Below are 18,296 nucleotides of genomic sequence, written 5' to 3'. Positions count from 1 at the left end.
ATATACAAACACAATGTGACTAACCCAGTGAACAGAAAAACGGATGAAGTGCTGAATTCCGAAATGTAATAAAAATGTTTTTTAATAAAACCCAAAATATTACAACTGGTCAGTAATGTAACAAGATACTGAGCCCAAAAACATTTTATTATTACATTATGGGACAAGCAAAATATTTTTCCCCTAATAGTGTAATAATTGTATTACATCATAGAGTGAGTCAATGATTTATGGATTAAAGGGCTTATTGCTTCAGTGTAGAGAGTATTATCATACACAAATGTGTATGCGTAACAAAAATGTGAAAGAAATAAATATAAAGAAGGAAAAGTGAATTCAATGAATAAATAAAAAATACACAAAATGACAGAAAAATACACAGCATGACTACAAAAATACACGAAATAGAAACATTTACAAAACAATGACAAAAGTACAAAAATAACTCCAAATAACACACAAAATGACACAAGTATACACAAGACGACGATACAAAAATACACAAACCCCAACAAAAATACATAAAACAATTCCAAATAGAATCGGTTTTTATTCATGTTTTTAATACTGTGTTACAAATACAGAGTTGCCAGGATTAGTGCACAGTGACAAATATTTTTTACATTGTAATTTATTTATTTTATTTAAATTGCGTATTGTGTTTTAATTTGAAAAAAATACAATGTATACAGTATACATTTTCATCAATCAATGTACATTTCAGGCGACACCACATGGGGTCCTCACCCCAAGGTTGAAAAACACTGTTCAAAATGCTGACATCCAACAATTTTTATGATTTGTTATGATATTTGTGTGTGTGTGTGTGTGTGTGTGTGTGTGTGTGTGTGTGTGTGTGTGTGTGTGTGTGTGTGTGTGTGTGTGTGTGTGTGTGTGTTGTCGTCCAAGGAAAGGGAGGAGATCCTGGCTCACACACAGGGTGGCTGCTTTTTTTTTTGTCGCAGAGACAACTTGCCCAGCAGCACTACAGTATAGACTGGACCATCAAATTCAGACCATCACCAGTACACCCAGTGCGGGTTTCTCTCGCTAATCATCCGGCTTTGCCTTCACCCTGGACCCCTCACCCCTCAGGAGGACCCCTCACCCCTCAGGAGGACCCCTCTACTGTTCAGTGGAGCTGCTGTCTTGGATAGTTTGGCGCAGAGAAGCTTGACAGACGGATACACCGGGTACTGCTGTTTCGGATCTAAGCGTCACCCTGTTAACTGGTGACCATTGCATTTTGTTTGGTATTTTCTCAAATTAACCCGCCTAAAGTGATGTTAGATTTTTATGTTTGATTAAATCACTTTTGTAAACCTAACCTAAACTGTTTCAGGAATGCAACAAAAATACGACAGAAATAGATACAAATAAACGTGAATCTGTGACGAATATGCATCAAAATACACGATGTAATGATAAAACTTAGTAAAAAATAACACTTTTAAATATTTCTTATTGGACTCATAACAATTCAAGTTCAACAACCACCGAGACTTACTTTTATGTACTATCATCCGTTCTGTCATTGAGAAAACCTGTCACCGTTTAACAAACAAACCAGTCGACTCGTAACACCGCCACCAACCGGCAGTTGTGAAGCCAGGGGGTGTGCTAGCTGGACGGCTAGCTGACTGGAGCGAGCCCTGGTACCGCGTTTCTGTCCAGCCTCCTCAATTAAAACCCACAGCTAACCTGAAAACGGGTAAGTTATTTCACACGTTGGTCTTTTTTTTTGGGGTTTTTTTTAAAAAAAAATTATTTATTTATCAGATACACGACCCTGTTGTTATTTGTTTTCCAGCACGAGAATGACAGGTTGAGTGTTAGCTGTCGGCTAATAACTATCAGTGGAGACTACCAGTCTGACTGACAATCGTTTATTTATCCATCACTGGGTGTTGCCTGGCTTACTGGTTAATATGTAGCGGTCTTAAATGTCCACTATGGTCGATATTGTCCTGTGTGTTTTGACGTAAGCTAGCCTCGCAGCTGGCCTGTGTGAGTCTCAGGGTCAGTGTACAGATGTTGGGTGTTTACCGCTGGTGTTTCTGTCATTTTGAAATGTTTCTTTCAGTGGAAGAAGAGACGATGGATTGAAACGTTAAGGGTGGGACTGTGTCTCCATCCACATCCACGTTGGCGGGCGTCACTGTGTGGTATGTCTCACCTCCTACTCTCCGTCTTCTGTTGTTTTCTAATCCACCTTTTACTGGTACTTAATTATTTTGTTTTGGTTGGTTGTGACCCATCATTTGTTCGCTGGGCATGTTCAAGATTAACGATAATAATAATAATAATAATAATAATAATAATAATAATAATAATAAAAAGATTATTAAAATGTATTTATTATTATTCTAAGATAATAATAATATAGAGGGTTTTCACCGACGTCACGTTCTGGGCAGTAACCCGGATATTGGAGACACTCAGATGTTTACACTGCGATGGATAAATGTCCGAAACCACAGAAAAGCTCCTCAAAATGTGTTATAGATGCAAAGGCATATAGGGAAGGACTTGGAAAAGTTAGGGTTTATTGTTAATGGAGATACATACGAGTTGGCTCCCTCTTCTTGGATCAATGATGACCCAGAGAGTCTTCCGTCTATTGCGTATTCTGATGTCGTCAACTACATGGTTTTAACCCTAACCCAATCTGGGTCAACCTTTAGATAAAGGTCACACCTTTTACCTGGAATGCAATGAGAAATACAGCACATTTTAGCTCTACATTTTAAGAACTGTGTTGCTACTGTAACTGGCTTTTTAATGTGATTATTGTATATTAAGTAAATAATGCCGCATGCAGTAGCTTGATATTAATTATATTCTTATCATCACACTAGAAAATTAGTTAAGAGCCACTGCTATTAACAATTCACTTACCTGACAAGAAATGGACCGAATAAATTTGGATGCTGTTCAGATGTTTGCCTCGTATTCTAAGTCTTGGTTTAGTTTCGTTAGCCACAAGCGCCTCCTTTCCTTTGATAACTTTTGACTCTGATCTCCCTGATTTGTTATAACTATTGGCAGTCTATAAAACTCCAAATGTTTATCAATGTCTGGCCGATTGGTACAGCCTGAAATACAGCAATAATTCATCGTTTCCTTTTGTTCGATATTAGGGATCTACTTTGTTTACCTGCTGAGTACCTCCAATATGGCCACTTCCGGTTTGATGACACTGTGATGACGCACCATGTTCATTTTTAATTTATTTCCATTGTGTAGATTTTATTCATTTCTATGGTTTTATGCAATAGCACGACAGCATATTAGGGCCACATTTAAATAAACAAAAAAAATCTGGAGACTACGAGACTAAAGTAATAATATTTTGAGAATAAAGTTGTAATTTGATGAGAATAAAAGTCGTATCTTATCAAAATTGTAATTTTATGAGATTAAAGTCATAACATTTAGAGAATAATGTTGTAATATTTGAAGAATAAAGTCATAATATTTCAAGAATGTTTTAGTATTTCGACAATAAAGTTCTCATTTTATGAGAACAAAGTTGTATCTTAATAAAATCATAATTTTATGTGATTAAACTTTAAAGTCAAAACATTTCAAGAAGAAAGTCTTAATATTTCAAGATTAAATTTGTAATATTTTGAGAAAAAGACGTAATTGAAATTCAAACAGGTTCTTGTGTGTGTTCAATTCAACTTTATTTATATAGCGCAAATTACAACAAAAGTCATTTTGAATGCTCTCAAAATATAAAATTTGTAAGAAGAAACCCAACAAATCCACATGAACAAGCATTAGCAACAGTGGGAAGAAACGACTCCCTTTAACAGGAAGAAATCTCCAGCAGAACCAGGTTCAGAGGTGTTGTGGTCACTCTGCGTTATGAAGAATGTGGAACGTTTAGTGAGATTGTCTCTGTCTTTAGGTTTCACACATGGTGAAATACTGTTTTTTTTGGTCCATCGTCACCATATGGTGCTACTGTTCTAACCCTTCACACACACTTTGTTTGAGCATTTAATTTGATCAAGTCAACGTGTCCACTGAACTATTGTTAGCTGCGTGTGAGTTCAGTAGCCCAGTGTATCCCCACCCACATCCTGTGTTGTAAGGAAGCTTCCACTTCTGTTGAAAAGTGTTAAGCTGCATCCTGATCAGGTTCTCCAATGTCAGAAGGACAGGTCAATGGCTGGTTTGTTTCAATTAAGGGCTTTCATTTTTGATAGTGTAATTCTTTATTTTCTCACACTCTGACAGTGTTACACATTTGAGTTTCCAGCTGAGCCTGACATTTATGATCATTTTATTTCAATGATGTCAGATATTTCTGGTGATCCAGCTGTTTTTCAGGTTTCTTCATGATGTGGCCTTGTCTCCATTCTCTCTGCTGCATGCGTTCCTGCTTTGGCTTTGTTTTTGCGTCAGGGGAAAGTTGTGCTGGGTTAGGCTTTGTTTTTATTAGCAGCTTCCTCCAGCTTGGGACAGCTTCCTGTTTGGGATTTCCTATTCCGTCAAAGCACAGTTTGAGTGAGTTCTTCAAAGTTGGTCGAACAATAGGGCTACTTACTTACTCCAAAATATGATGTGTAGCTTATTGTGTAGCAGTTCACCAATTCAGTTCAATTCAAATTAATTTGTATAGCGCAAATTACCACAAAGTCATCTCAATGTGCTTATCAAAATGTGAAATTCATAATAAGAAAGAAAAAAACCCAACAAGATCCACATGAATAAGCATTCAGCGACAGTCTGAAGAAACAACTCCCTTTTAAAAGGAAGAAATCTCCAGCAGAACCAGGTTCAGAGGTGGCAGCCATCTGCTGTGACTGGTTGTGGTTAGTGGACAGAAGGACCAACAGAACAGGATAGAGAGATAGAACATCAGAGTGTCACATCAGCTTCACAACACCTGAAACAGAGCAGAGAGAGAAAGGCGAGGAGAAGGCACTGACTGCAGAAAAACATGATACATTATTATCAAGTCAGCCTGCCTTGGCCTTGGGCCTCACTCCTAGTGGCCTAGTCAACACTTATTATAAATATGACAAATCTCTTCCTGTTTATTGATAAGCTAACAGCAACTCCAATGTCTGTAAAGGCGACCGTTTACTGACGAGCCCATGTCTGCTCAAGTGGTTTGGTTATGTAAACATGTCACTTATCACATGTTAATAATAGTAGTCTGACACAGTCGTGGTCTCACAGTAAAAAACTAACTCCGAAGAACACTGAAGAAAATCATAATTTTATTATTGTTTTCATTTGTAACCAACATTGTAATTTTGATATTGTTTTCAGAGCTGGTTTTTGTATTCATTTGTTCTATTAGTTTGAAACGTGACTCATAGAAATGTGATTTAGATTAAGGGTTCTAATCGTCAGCGTCACTGGTTTAAATTCTAGTTATCCAGTTTTCTCCTGTGCTTGCTTGTAGTTTGAACAGGTGCATCATCAAGACAGATTTTTTTTTTGTTTTTAAGCCAAAAAGTGTTTTGATCTGCATTACCCCTGGGCCTTATTATAAAATAAGTTTGTAGTCTGACTTTGAAGCCTAAATCTTTGACTATAATTGCTACTTTTTTCCAGGTGAGCTCTGCAGTTTGTGTGCAATCGAGCTGGAAGACAAAAGGGAAGATGCCTCCCAGGCCATCGTCAGGAGAGCTGTGGGGCCTCCATCTGATGCCCCCAAGGTACAGTACAGCGGTTTTATGTGTTTACACCAGGGGGGCTCACACTTTTTCAGCTCGCGAGCTACTTCTACAACGGACAGCTCTTCACGATCTACTGTGTTGGTGGGGGGCTATAATATTAAATAATTAGATTTTAATATTTACACTATTACAATGATTATATTATTACTATTGCAATTAATAAAGAATTATTCAATATTTGTATATTATTGAAATACAAAATAATATTGAAACTAATGCTTAAAAACTGAGTTTGATTAAAAAAAAAAAAAAAAAAAAAATATATGTATATATATATAAAAAAAATGCAATGAGGTAAAATATTTTGAAAATGAAGTTGGTAAAATATCTAGAGTAAATATGTAAACACAGCTGCTCACTTCATCAAAGACCCACAATAAAAAGCACATTTAGCGGTGCCAGTCATTAGCACACAGACAGAGCGTTTGTTCTTTAGAAGATCTTCTATGGTTTCTTCTACTTATAGTTTAAGGGTCTTCTTCTGCTTATTATTAGAAGTTGTAAATGAACAGATTTGTGAACTAGCGCCCCCTCAAATTGAGGTCAAAAGCTAAATTGTTTGGTGTAATTTCTGGTGAACGTGACTGTGCCGTTCTCATTAATTTATGAGGTCTATCGACACAAAATGCCTCCGCAATCAACCGGTAGATCGTGATCGTCCCCTGCTTTACACAATAACTCAGTGTTTTTCAACCTTTTTTGAGCCAAGGTACATGACACACAACCGATCGAAACTTTGTAGCCTATATTAACAATATAGTCATTTGGTCTTGAATAGGAATCAAATAAACACAAGGAAAAATTATATTTTATTTTTCCTTGTGATAAAAAGTGCAATTTACAATCTATAGTCATTCTTATACATGTTTTTAAAAGGAATCAAATAAACAACAAAAAACAATCTATTATTTTTCATATTTGTTTTCTTTTTTTAAAGTGAAATTAACAATATTCAATAATTCTTATCAAATGATTTTATCATCTTTCATACTTTGCATACTTGATACATGTCATGGGAGGGATAAAAGTGATTGAAAAAACATTAATTATGATCAGAACTACAACTGAACTCTTAAATATTGTTTTATTTTATATGATTTATTTTTTTTACATTATATCATTTCATATGTTTATATAATGTATAATATAAAAATATGTGATTAGTAATATGACCGTGCGCTTTGGGACTGGGAGGGGCTCACGGCACACAAAGTGGTTGAAATATCCTGCCTTAACTACCTCTCTTTTTTCATGCATTACGGTTTTTATACTTTGATAATCAGAAGATGTGAAAACACTCCTGTGTGTGTGTGTGACGTGTCTTTAGGATCCTGGTGGACTGCTTGCTGCCCAATGGGATGATCCTGACTCTGGAGTGTCTCCGTGAGGCCACGCTCATCACCATCAAACACGAGCTGTTCAAGGAGGCCAGAAAATACCCTTTGCACCACCTACTACAAGAGGAGACATCCTACATCTTTGTCAGTGTAACACAGGTAAGAGCATGGGGTCATCGTGGCTCAATCACAGACGGGATGTCTGTGACATCGTCATTGCACTTCTACAACTGTTTGCATCAGTTTCCATTCATACAAAAATCCAGTTTTTTATCAGCTAAAGCAAACGGCTGCCCCTCTCCAACAGCATGTTGTCATTGATTTCAGAGTGGAATATTGATCCGATTGTTCTACTCCTACAGGAAGCAGAGCGGGAGGAGTTCTTCGATGAGACAAGGAGGCTGTGTGACCTTCGACTCTTCCAGCCATTTCTCAAGGTTATTGAACCAGTCGGCAACAGAGAAGAAAAGATCCTCAACAGGGAAATTGGTGAAAAGCTTCCCTCATTATATTTAGTGTCTTGCTTTGTGTTAACACAGCTCCTTGTTACTGATTTTATCAAAAAAAAATTTAAGATTAAAATTGGAAATATATACAGATATATTTAGCATACTGATATGTTTTAATTAGGGCTGGGACTTTAACACGTTAATGGTTATTAATTAATTACAGAAAAATAACACAGTTAATCGCTGTTTTTTTTTTGCACTCCAAAGCGCAGAACCTTTCTTATTGCACAAGTTCCCAGTGTGCGCATAATACTGATGCACAGACTACAACATGAATCGTTCCTGTGTTTTGTGGGCGTTCCTTTTAGTTTTTAAAAACACACCGGATAGAAAAGCCCAGTTGTGCAAGAAAGAGTTCAAGTCTCTGTTAGCACCTTAATGCTAATTATGTAGCAGCTAGCTTTCCACTTCTCTGGAATGTTCTGTACTAAGGGCTGTTTTTTATTTTAATACACAAAAAGAAATTTGTTTTCAAAAGTTTACAAAAAATCCTGAAAAGCATAAACATACCTTACTTAAATTCAAGTTGGTGCTTTGTGAACAATGCAATCATAATGTTCTTTATTCATATTGCACATTGTTAGCACTCATGATGAAGATCATAAACACACATTTAGTTGTTGAAGCTAATTTATTGTTTTCATTGATTCAGTCATATACAAACTCCATTTAAATTGGAAAAACTTTGCTTCGCGTGTGAAATATTGTTAGGGAATTAATTAATTACAAGGTCTATAATTAATTAGATAATTTTTTTGATTGAGTCTCACCACTAATTATTACACTAAAGAAGATATAAAAACCTGTACAGTAATTTCACATTTAAAGTAGTCGTAATGTTGGTCTTCCTCTGTCCTCAGGGTTTGCCATCGGGATGCCTGTGTGTGAGTTTGACCTGGTGAAGGATCCCGAGGTGCAGGACTTCAGAAGGAATATCCTGAACGTTTGTAAGGACTCGGTTGAGCTTCGAGACGCCAGCGGACCCCACAGTCGAGCACTTTACGTTTACCCACCCAATGTTGAATCTACGCAAGAACTTCCCAAACACATCTACAGCAAACTAGACAAAGGTATGCACATAGTTCCTTTCTTTTTGTTTCGTGTTTTTAAGAATTAAAATAATGTTTTAATTTGATGTTTTTCTTGTTTCTCATCTTTTACTTGAGTTGTTTTGAATATAAAGGTCATCCGTTCAACAGTTAAATGCTTAATTACGGACTCTTTGTTTTACTCTGCGTACTTAATAGACACAGCCACTTGTTTTATAACAAACAGTCAAAGGATTCTGTTTAATTACTGTTTCATTTGAACTTTTTCTGTTGCTGCTTGGATTAGTTTAGTTATTTTTCCCTGTCCTCTGGCCCAATGTGCGTTTTTATTCTTGCAGGTCAGATTATCGTTGTAATCTGGGTGATTGTCTCTCCAAACAATGACAAGCAGAAGTACACACTGAAGATCAACCACGACTGTGTGCCTGAACAGGTGGGGCAAAGAATAAGAGTATAGCTTTTTTTATTGCACCAATTACACGCTTATAAAACTGTAAGTAAAGCCCTAACACTAGGTTTCTGCATCAACTGTGTCCAAAGGTTATAGCAGAAGCTATTCGCAAGAAGACCCGCAGCATGCTACTGTCTCCTGAGCAGCTAAAGATGTGTGTCCAGGAATATCAGGGTAAATACATCCTCAAAGTGTGTGGCTGTGATGAGTATTTGCTGGAAAAATACCCCATCAGCCAGTATAAGGTAAGACACAGAAGCAGATGTGTTTCTAAGCATGTGACAAATTCAGAGCTTTCTTGCATGGAGCAAAACACACGGGTTTTAAAGGGATCCTCCACTTTTTTTTTAACAAATGTGGTATAAACATTTTGAAATGTACTTATTAGAAGATCTATGCCTAAAAAAACGCATTATTTTGCACCATAGTTGTTTCATTAAGTTTTGAAAATACAACTACCGCTTTATAGCGTCTGTTCCTCCATCTTGAAATCACGTGATTGATGACGTTACACAGCCCCACTGCCTATAAACATCCCATTGTTTGCTATTAAAGTGAAGCATTCAGCCCGCTTTTTAGATAATTTAGCAGCTTTTTCAGTCAAAATGCCAATTTGTGCTGCTTTTGGTTGCTCTAAATAATCAGTAAAAGTTAAAGATGCCAATGTAAACCTCTTTTCTTTACCGAAAGAAAATTAAAAACAGTTTTGGCCCGAAAAAAAATCTGTTACTACAGGAGGCGACAGTTCCAACTCTGCGGTTTGATAGTAGACAATAAAGCTGAGAAGATGAGCTCTCCCAAGGGGGCCTTTACTCCTACACTCCCACTCAAAAGGACTTCTATCCTCAGGGTTTGTGCGTCTTTAACAGTCCGTGATTACTCGCCAACTTCAGCCTGCAGAGCATCAGCTGCGCACTGTTTAAGGGGGAGTTAAGGTCCCTTTGGAGAGCTCTTCTTCTCTGCTTCATTGTCTACTACCAAACTGCAGAGTTGGAACTTTTGCACCCTGCGGTCACATATTTTCTTCCGGTCACAACTGTTTTTACTCTCTTTCGGTAAGCGAAAGAGGGTTACGTCAACATCTTTAACATTTCCTGATTATTTAGAGCAAACAAAAGTAGCACAAATGGTCATTTTGATTAAAAAAAAGCTGCTAAATGATCTAAAAAGCTGCTAAATGTTTCACTCCAACAAGAATCAATGGCATGTTTAGAGGCAGTGGGGCTGTGTGACATCATCAATCACGTGATTTCAAGATGGCAGAACACAGCCTCTAAAATAGTAAAAATAGTCCCATTTTTAAAGTTAAAAAAACGTATATGATGCAAAATAATGCATTTTGTTAGGCAATTATAGGCCACATTTGTAAAAACAGTGAAGGATCCCTTTATTAAATTATCTGTTATCATTGGATAGTAACAAATTCATGTCAGTGCCTCACTAACGCTAACTGGAGTTTCTTTGTCAGAAATATGTCACGCGTGTGCAGCTTTGTGTGGAGTTCCTGCTCATCCTTCTTCTCTGTGTGACCCCACCCCACCCCACCCCCTCTCTATAGTATATCCGTAGTTGCATCATGCTGACCAGGTTGCCTAACTTGATGCTGATGGAAAAGGACAGCCTGTACACTCAGCTGCCCACAGATAACTTTGTCATGCCGTCATACTCTCGACGCATCTCAACAGCCACGTCGTATATGAACGGTGAAGCGTCTACTAAGTCCCTATGGACCATCAACGGGACCCTGCGTATACGTATCCTATGTGCCACCTATGTTAACGTCAATATACGGGACATAGACAAGGTAGGGGGGGCTCCAGTTCATCTATAAATAAATGTGTCTGGGTGGATTAATCCACTGAATGGTACTGGTACAAGGCTGCACAGCATCACCATACTATGATGCAGTATTTAATTACAGTTGGATTTCCTTCCAGCTAAAATATTTTAAAATGTAAATAACACCAAGTTTTTTTCAACCTTGGTGTCGGGGCCCCATGTGGGGTCACCTGGAACTGAAATAGGGTTGCATGAAATGTCTAGTAATTGTTAAAATAAAAATAAAAACTTAGTTAAAAAAATTGAATAAAATAATATTTTTACATTCGTTTTATTTATTATTCTTTTTCAAATACACATCACACACAATAAATATCAAATAACTGTATCCTAAACTTTCTCAAATAGAAATCTTATTCAAATAAAATGCAGTATAAAAAATATCTGAGGTGGCTACTCTGTATTTGTAATACACTTTAATAAACTTCATTAACCTCTGGTCTAGTAGTTCATAAAAAAATATACTGAATATTTATACATATTTTCTTTATTGTACTTGGCAATTCAAAATGGCGAAATACATTGTAATTGTAGTTCTTATTATTTTTCTTCCGCAAACTCCTTTGTCCTAGAACTTCTCCTAGGCTATTAATGCCGCACTAATGACACATATGTCATCTCATAGGGGCAATGTCAAGGATGATTTGTCAACCTTTTTTGTAGCCAAAATGTCAAAGCCAAGTTCACGTCAAGTGTCAAAAACCAACATTTTCCATATCTCTATGAATATTGTACAAGTTTGATGCTTACATTTATGAAAAACTCATCTCAAGTGGAGTATGTTATTTAATTAGACCAAAGCTGTGCGACTTACCAGTAAAAAGATGGGTAGGGGTCAAAGTTCATGACGTCACAAACAAAAAAAACAACTTTTTTCTTTATAATTTTGCCACAAATTGAGATAAAGTGCTCAGACTGGTACCATTGAACATTTCCTTTCAATATGTGACCTTGACCTTTGCTCAAGGTAAAAAAATAAAATAAAATACTTTTTTCCTATAACTGGGCCACAAATTGAAATACAGTGCTCAGACTGGTACCATTGAACAATGTTTCTTTTGAATATGTGACCTTGACCTTCGCTCAAAGTAAAAAAAAAACCCCCAAAAATACTTTTTTCCCTATTACTTGGCCACAAATTGAGATACAGTGCTCAGACTGGTACCATTGAACAACATTTCCTTTCAATATGTGACCTTGACCTTCGCACAACTTTTTTCCCTAAAACCTGACTACAAATTGGTCTTGCCTAGTTATTAATTTATTATTTAAATTGTATCATTTACTACTCACAACATCTCAAACACGTGTTTTATACTTTCACATATAATTCTAGTTCAAATAAAATGTGGTAAAACAAATATTTGAGCTGGCACATCTTGTCACTTTCTGCACTATAATCCTGTATAACAAAGATGATCAAAAACTAATTCTAGAGAACAAAATGTCTCTGGGTCTGCCAGAATTTTGTGTTCTAAAAAGGTGGGTCACAGCCTAAAAAAGGTTGGGAACCATTGATGAAGAGACAAGCCTTCAACATTTGTTTTGATGTTAAGGTCGTTTACATGTGAGATTGATGCCCTCGCTGATCACAACCCATCCTCGTTTGTTACTTTGTCTTTGACATTTCTCGTCTCAACCTACAGATATACGTGAGGACAGGCATCTATCATGGGGGAGAACAAATGTGTGACAACGTCAACACACAGAGAGTTCCTTGTTCAAATCCCAGGTAGGTAAATTAAATACCCTTAAATGATACATTTTCTGGAGTTCAGTTTCCTGGAAAACAGTCCAAGGGAGAGGGGGTAAGTTAACGGTTTAGTTCTGCATAGTAACATTATCTGTTGTATAACATTACTGCGTATGTTCTCTTCACTTCTTATCCTCTCTGAAAACTTAATTTGTCTTCTGGAAAAAGCTGAAGACATCCTACTGTGTTTTTTTTTTTTTGTGCAGGTGGAACGAGTGGCTCACCTACGATATGTACATCCCAGACATTCCCCGTGCTGCCAGACTATGCCTCTCCATATGTTCTGTGAAGGGCAGGAAAGGAGCCAAGGAGGTCAGTGTCCAAACATACAGGGAATGGATAGACTACCCTGGTGTGCATCCTCAATGATGCCTGCAAAAACATATTTTTTGTCATCCATCCATCCATCCATCTTCTCCCGCTTAGCCGTTTCCGGGTCGTGGGGGCAGCATCCTCAGTTTTTTGTCATTATGTCACAAATTCAGACTCGGGAATAAATTGATGCCACTTTAAAAAATAAAATCAACACTTTTTTTTATGCTTCAAAAATTGTGCGCTTCGCCTCCAGCAGGCACAATTCCAACTTTAACCGATAATTTTAACATTTTTCAACCTTTTTCAACTTTAGTTTCCCTTTTTCAACTTAATTTAGATTGTTTCAGATGCTTTAACCTCCTATTATTTATCATCTTATTTCTACTTTGTTTAGCTTTTTCACCTTTTTGAGCTTATTTTAACTTTCAATGCTTTTCCAACATATGTTATGTTATAGCCTGTATCCATGTTTTTTTAACCCATTTCAACTGTTTTCATCATACCTTCTGCAATATAAATATCACCACATGCATCCTCACTTGCATTTTCTTCAGGAAATGCATTTTTCTAGTTATTTGGTGTTGTCATACAACATTTTTCACTGTTTTTAGTGCAAAATGTACAACTTTTCTTAGCATCAGACAAAGAAGGGTTAAAAACAACAGACACACCCTAAACCCAAATTAGAAAAGAAAAAGACCTTTGGTGATAGAACATTTCTAGCAAATTTTATTGCCACTATTACAAAAAAGATGATTTACTTTTTAATTTTCATAATTATGCATCCCAATAAAAAAAGATAAAATACCAGTACAAAATTATAAAATTAGCTTGTTATTATTTCCCTATTTGTAAGTAAATACTAAAAAATACATCAAACAAAAGTGTTCGGAGGGTGTAAACCTCCGCCAAGTGCCAAATCTCGTCATTGTCAGATATTATCAGTTATTTGGATCAGTGATCCTGATCATGGTACCATGATCATTTACACTTCAAAGGCTTGGGAGAAATTCATATCCCCATTAATAACCATACAGTAGGTCCAATTATATGTACACCCATATATTTTGGGGAAAAAAATTGCGATGAAATGCAGAATTTGGATCCCAATGAAACTCGCTGGAGGAATTGAAAAACCAATCTGACATAACTCAGTGAAATTTCATAAAGATCGTTCAATTACGAACCAGGAAATGAATTTTTGAAACTTTGGCAATTTTTTAGTTTTTGAAACTTATCCATAATGTTCCAGATCCCCTTCATAGTTTAATGGAATCTCCCATGGTGTGAGATCTATCTTTGTTTTTAAAAAAAAAAAAAAAAAAAAAAATCTAAATATTTGAGTACTTTTGTCGTAATCCTGCTAAAAAGACAAACAAACAGATAAATAAATAAAAACCTGGTGAAAATATTACCTCCTTGGCACAGCTAATTAACAACTCTCTTGCACCTGTGAATCAGCTTCAAAATGAAAGTACAGGATCTTTTTCCCCTCTTAAAAAGTGATGCACTGAAAACGAGTTTGCAACCTATGTTTGGGTCCCAACCCATGAGTTGAGATGTAGATCTGTTTTAAGTAGGCTGATCCCCACAGGAGAGTGATGTCGCTCCTGAGCAATGAATCATGTAAGAAGCCACTCACCTTAACTGTGCGTCAGTCTGTCTGCGTCGCTGTGGTATCGTCTTTGGTTCTGTTTAATTACTAATTAGCCCGAAGCACAATGTAATGGCAGAAAACATCAGCAGTGACGTAATCAGGTGGATTGACACTCCCAGTCATAGCTGAAGGATTCCCTTCACACCTATTGGAATGTGTGGAAAGTGTGTGAAATACATGAAATAAAAAAAACACACACACAGTGGAAAATGCATGAATGAAAAATGAAAGCTTTTTTTTCCCTTTTTTTTCTCTTTTAAGGGTTTTTAATAATATTCATGTCAATTACAGTATCTAGTTTAGAAACATAATGCGTAAAACTGTTGCAATCTTTCTTTGACATTTATGACAGTCAAGTTAAATGATAAAATTGTCAAGTTGAAAGACAGATGTGTGCGTGTGTTTGCTGTGAGTGTGAGATGTATCAATGAATACCAGACATAGATATGGTAACAGACACCTGGTGTGAGTGCTGCCTATTGCCTGTGCCACGCAGGGTTGAGGTCGGGTTAGCGGATGCTCTTTCATGCCTCACCTGAATTAAAGATAAACACTTTTCAGCAGCTTCTTTGTTCTACCACTTACTATAAATAGGAGCATTTGATAGGCTGTCTGCATGTAACTCTGTCCACGTCTGTCACTGTGCTTGGTTTCGTCACCTCCCTCTGTTGCGCTCCATCTGTGAACACGTCATCCGTTAAAGATGTTATCTAGAACTGTGGTTCCCAGACTTCCCAAACCTGTTGCGTCCCTCTTTATATGGATGTAAAGGTTTCAGGCCCCTCTCCCAATAGCAACAAATTATCAACAAAATGGATTAAAAATTGTGGTTATTCTTTTTCATAAAAAATTATGTGCAATCACATATTTTAGAACAGTAATAATGAAGTTCTTTGAATGCAAAGGTCATGGCATCACACACACAAACAGCCCCCCTCCACCACCCACTGATCTAAAATATGTTGATAGATTATTTAATGCTTTTCATATATAAATATCTATCATGACATACATTTCTTGGTTTGTCCATACAGCAATGATTACAACATGTATTTTTACTTTGATTTTAAACAGATTTTTGGCCTTGGTTGGTTGTAGACGTGCCGGATTGGAGTTATATGACCAGACTCTCAATTCAAATCTGATGATTGCAAAAACTTGAATAGAAACATGACAGGAATAAACAAAACCCAAGATAACTCTTTTTTTTTTTAAAGACAGAATTACTCCAAAACACAACAAACATATCCTTTGTTCTTTCTTGCGTTAATGCTCACAGACATAATGGTTGATTAAAGTGAAACTTAGCTGAGAGATATAGTGTGCAAATGAGTTATTTTAAAGAGTATCCCATCATCTCATCTATATATGAAGGTCTCTTTCTAGTCAACCACTGATTCATTCAATGATGGATCAGCATTAGCAATAAAAATATGAATTTAAATCTGTGTTTTATTTCCCTTTAGTGTGAATTACATCTTCAATCATCCTTTATTACTGGGTTGTTTATTGATGCTTTGGTTGTGTTGCTCTTTGTTTTTTTTCTCAGGAGCACTGTCCACTCGCCTGGGGAAACATCAACTTGTTTGATTACACTCACACTCTGGTGACCAACAAGATGGCTCTCAACCTGTGGCCTGTTCCCCATGGTTTAGAAGACCTCCTCAATCCCATAGGAGTCACTGGCTCCAACCCCAATAAGGTATTCAGATATAGCATCACGTAAAAAAAAGCACAGACACAGGTACAATGTTACAGCTTTTGAATTAGTTTTTTTTAAATTTCTTTCCGTGTATTCTGTTTCCTTTAGGAAACGCCATGTCTTGAGCTGGAGTTTGACCACTTCAGCTGTGCCGTCAAATACCCTGATATGACCGCTGTAGAGGACCATGCAAACAGGACCATCTCAAGGGAGATGGGCTTCACCTACAACCTCTCAGGGCAGGTGATGTGAAGACTGATTTCTTTGGGATTCTTGTGTTTGAGTTAAAGGCTAAAGCAAGTGTTATGTTAAGATACAGGGGCACAAAAAGTTCTTTGAATTAAATCTTTACCAAAAGCTCATTTAATTACTGAAAGAGAAAAACAACAGTTTTTATTCTCTTTCAGTGAACAAAAGCAACCAAAAGCAACCAAAAGCAAGTTGTCATTTTAACTGAAAAAGCTGCTAAATGATCTAAAAACCAGGTTGAATGCTTTAGTCCAATAGAAAACAATGGGATGTTTACAGGCAAATGGGGCCGTGTGACGTCATCAATCACGTGATTTCAAGATAGCGGAACACAGGCTTTAAAATTATTAGAAAAAATTAAAAAGACATATTTTTAATCAGTAATTATTTTTAACATATTCAAGGAGACCCCACATGGGGTCACGACCCCAAGGTTGAAAAATACTGCCTTAAACCATCAGCTCAGACTGTTCTCATCCCCTCACATGCAAGCAGTCTTTATCCAAATGGACTTGTGGTTTAATACACACGCTTTAAATTAAGTTATGTGCTCGTTGTCATTGACGACTATTAAAATCTATTTGATCTATTCCCATGTGTGTATCAAAGCTGTAAAATGAATCCATAAAAGATGACACAATCAAGACTATATTGTGTTCATCCACTGGTGGCTGGCCGCCAATCCTTAGGATTAGTCAGAATCGCCCGTGCCTGTGTTACTGTATTTAGTTACTCATCACTGACAATGGAGCTCCACTGAAATCAGCAAACCATGTGAGGCATCAGATTAATAATGTCTGACATGATGTGACTTGTTGTTGGGAGTTACTGTAGCGCCACGTGAGGAGATTTTGTCTGCGATGTGTTAAGTTATTCATGAGGATTTGAGGAGAGTCCATTTCTCACACTGTGGTGTGATTATAACAGTGTCTGGCTTCGGATCAAGCAGAGCATTATTTGAGCTGGATGGAAACTCATTTAAGATTTAAATTACCATCTTATTACTGTCGGGAATGTTGCAGTGTTGCAGGAGGATTGTGGGTAAAAGGCATTTCCCTGCACGTGTGCACACAAAATTTAGCTGGAGTGTGAACCAGTATTTACCTTTTTCGGCCAGTGACCTTATTTTTATATCCCTAATGTCAAGTGACCCCAGAGCCTTTTTTTCCTCGAGATGTCGTTTCTTTTTTCTTCATTGTTTTTACATATTAACAGTATTTCCATTTAGAAACGTCCATACAGAATATATTTTTCTTCTTTGTTTTACAACAAAAACAAGATAAACACATATATAGAGACAAATAATTAAACCCCCCACCCGTATCCCTCCCCTGGCACATGTCCCATTAAGAAAAAAGAAAGAAACAAGGTTGACAATAATAGAAAGTAGATTAAAAAAAAATCACAGTGTTTTTCAAACTAGGTACTCAGTCCAGTTCAAGATGACAGTCCCTGTTTTTGACATATGGCAAAAAGGGGTTCCAAGTTTTTGCTCTTTCAGTTTGAGGAAATGAAGCACCTCTTTAATCCAGTGCACACATGTATGTAGGTGGGGCTGATGATTTCCCTCTAGAATTAGTTTTTTAACTTGTTAGCTATATTGTGTATCTAAAACATGATTACTGGGAGTTATATTTGAGAAAGTAAAAGTATATAATACTTTTGTCTGAGATTGTATGTGGTGAAGAATAACAATTACATTTTTTTTATTCAAAAAAAAAAAATTTTTAATC

General features: G+C 36.6%; 1 protein-coding gene across 2 annotated transcripts in view; it reads left to right on the top strand.

The window, feature by feature from the left end:
• The window catches only part of LOC114461561 (phosphatidylinositol 4,5-bisphosphate 3-kinase catalytic subunit alpha isoform-like), a 64,157-nt gene that overhangs the window by 31,871 nt on the left and 13,990 nt on the right, over positions 1–18,296 (top strand). Inside the window, exons 2-14 of one of the 2 annotated variants that reach the window (XM_028443741.1) lie at positions 966–1,711; positions 2,084–2,165; positions 5,578–5,681; positions 7,030–7,198; positions 7,402–7,528; positions 8,409–8,618; positions 8,936–9,030; positions 9,138–9,293; positions 10,607–10,852; positions 12,534–12,619; positions 12,847–12,952; positions 16,162–16,314; positions 16,423–16,557. In XM_028443741.1, coding sequence (XP_028299542.1) covers positions 5,626–5,681; positions 7,030–7,198; positions 7,402–7,528; positions 8,409–8,618; positions 8,936–9,030; positions 9,138–9,293; positions 10,607–10,852; positions 12,534–12,619; positions 12,847–12,952; positions 16,162–16,314; positions 16,423–16,557 — 1,539 coding nt within the window. In that variant the 5' untranslated portion in view covers positions 966–1,711; positions 2,084–2,165; positions 5,578–5,625. The remainder of the gene's footprint in view (positions 1–965; positions 1,712–2,083; positions 2,166–5,577; positions 5,682–7,029; positions 7,199–7,401; positions 7,529–8,408; positions 8,619–8,935; positions 9,031–9,137; positions 9,294–10,606; positions 10,853–12,533; positions 12,620–12,846; positions 12,953–16,161; positions 16,315–16,422; positions 16,558–18,296) is intronic. The other variant, XM_028443742.1, reaches the window with a different exon arrangement.

The sequence above is a fragment of the Gouania willdenowi genome, chromosome 4, assembly GCF_900634775.1.
Source record: "Gouania willdenowi chromosome 4, fGouWil2.1, whole genome shotgun sequence".
NCBI classification, from domain to species: Eukaryota; Metazoa; Chordata; class Actinopteri; order Blenniiformes; family Gobiesocidae; genus Gouania; species Gouania willdenowi.
The sequence above is the reverse complement of the archived record's forward strand: the minus strand, read 5'-3'. Positions and strand labels throughout refer to the sequence as shown.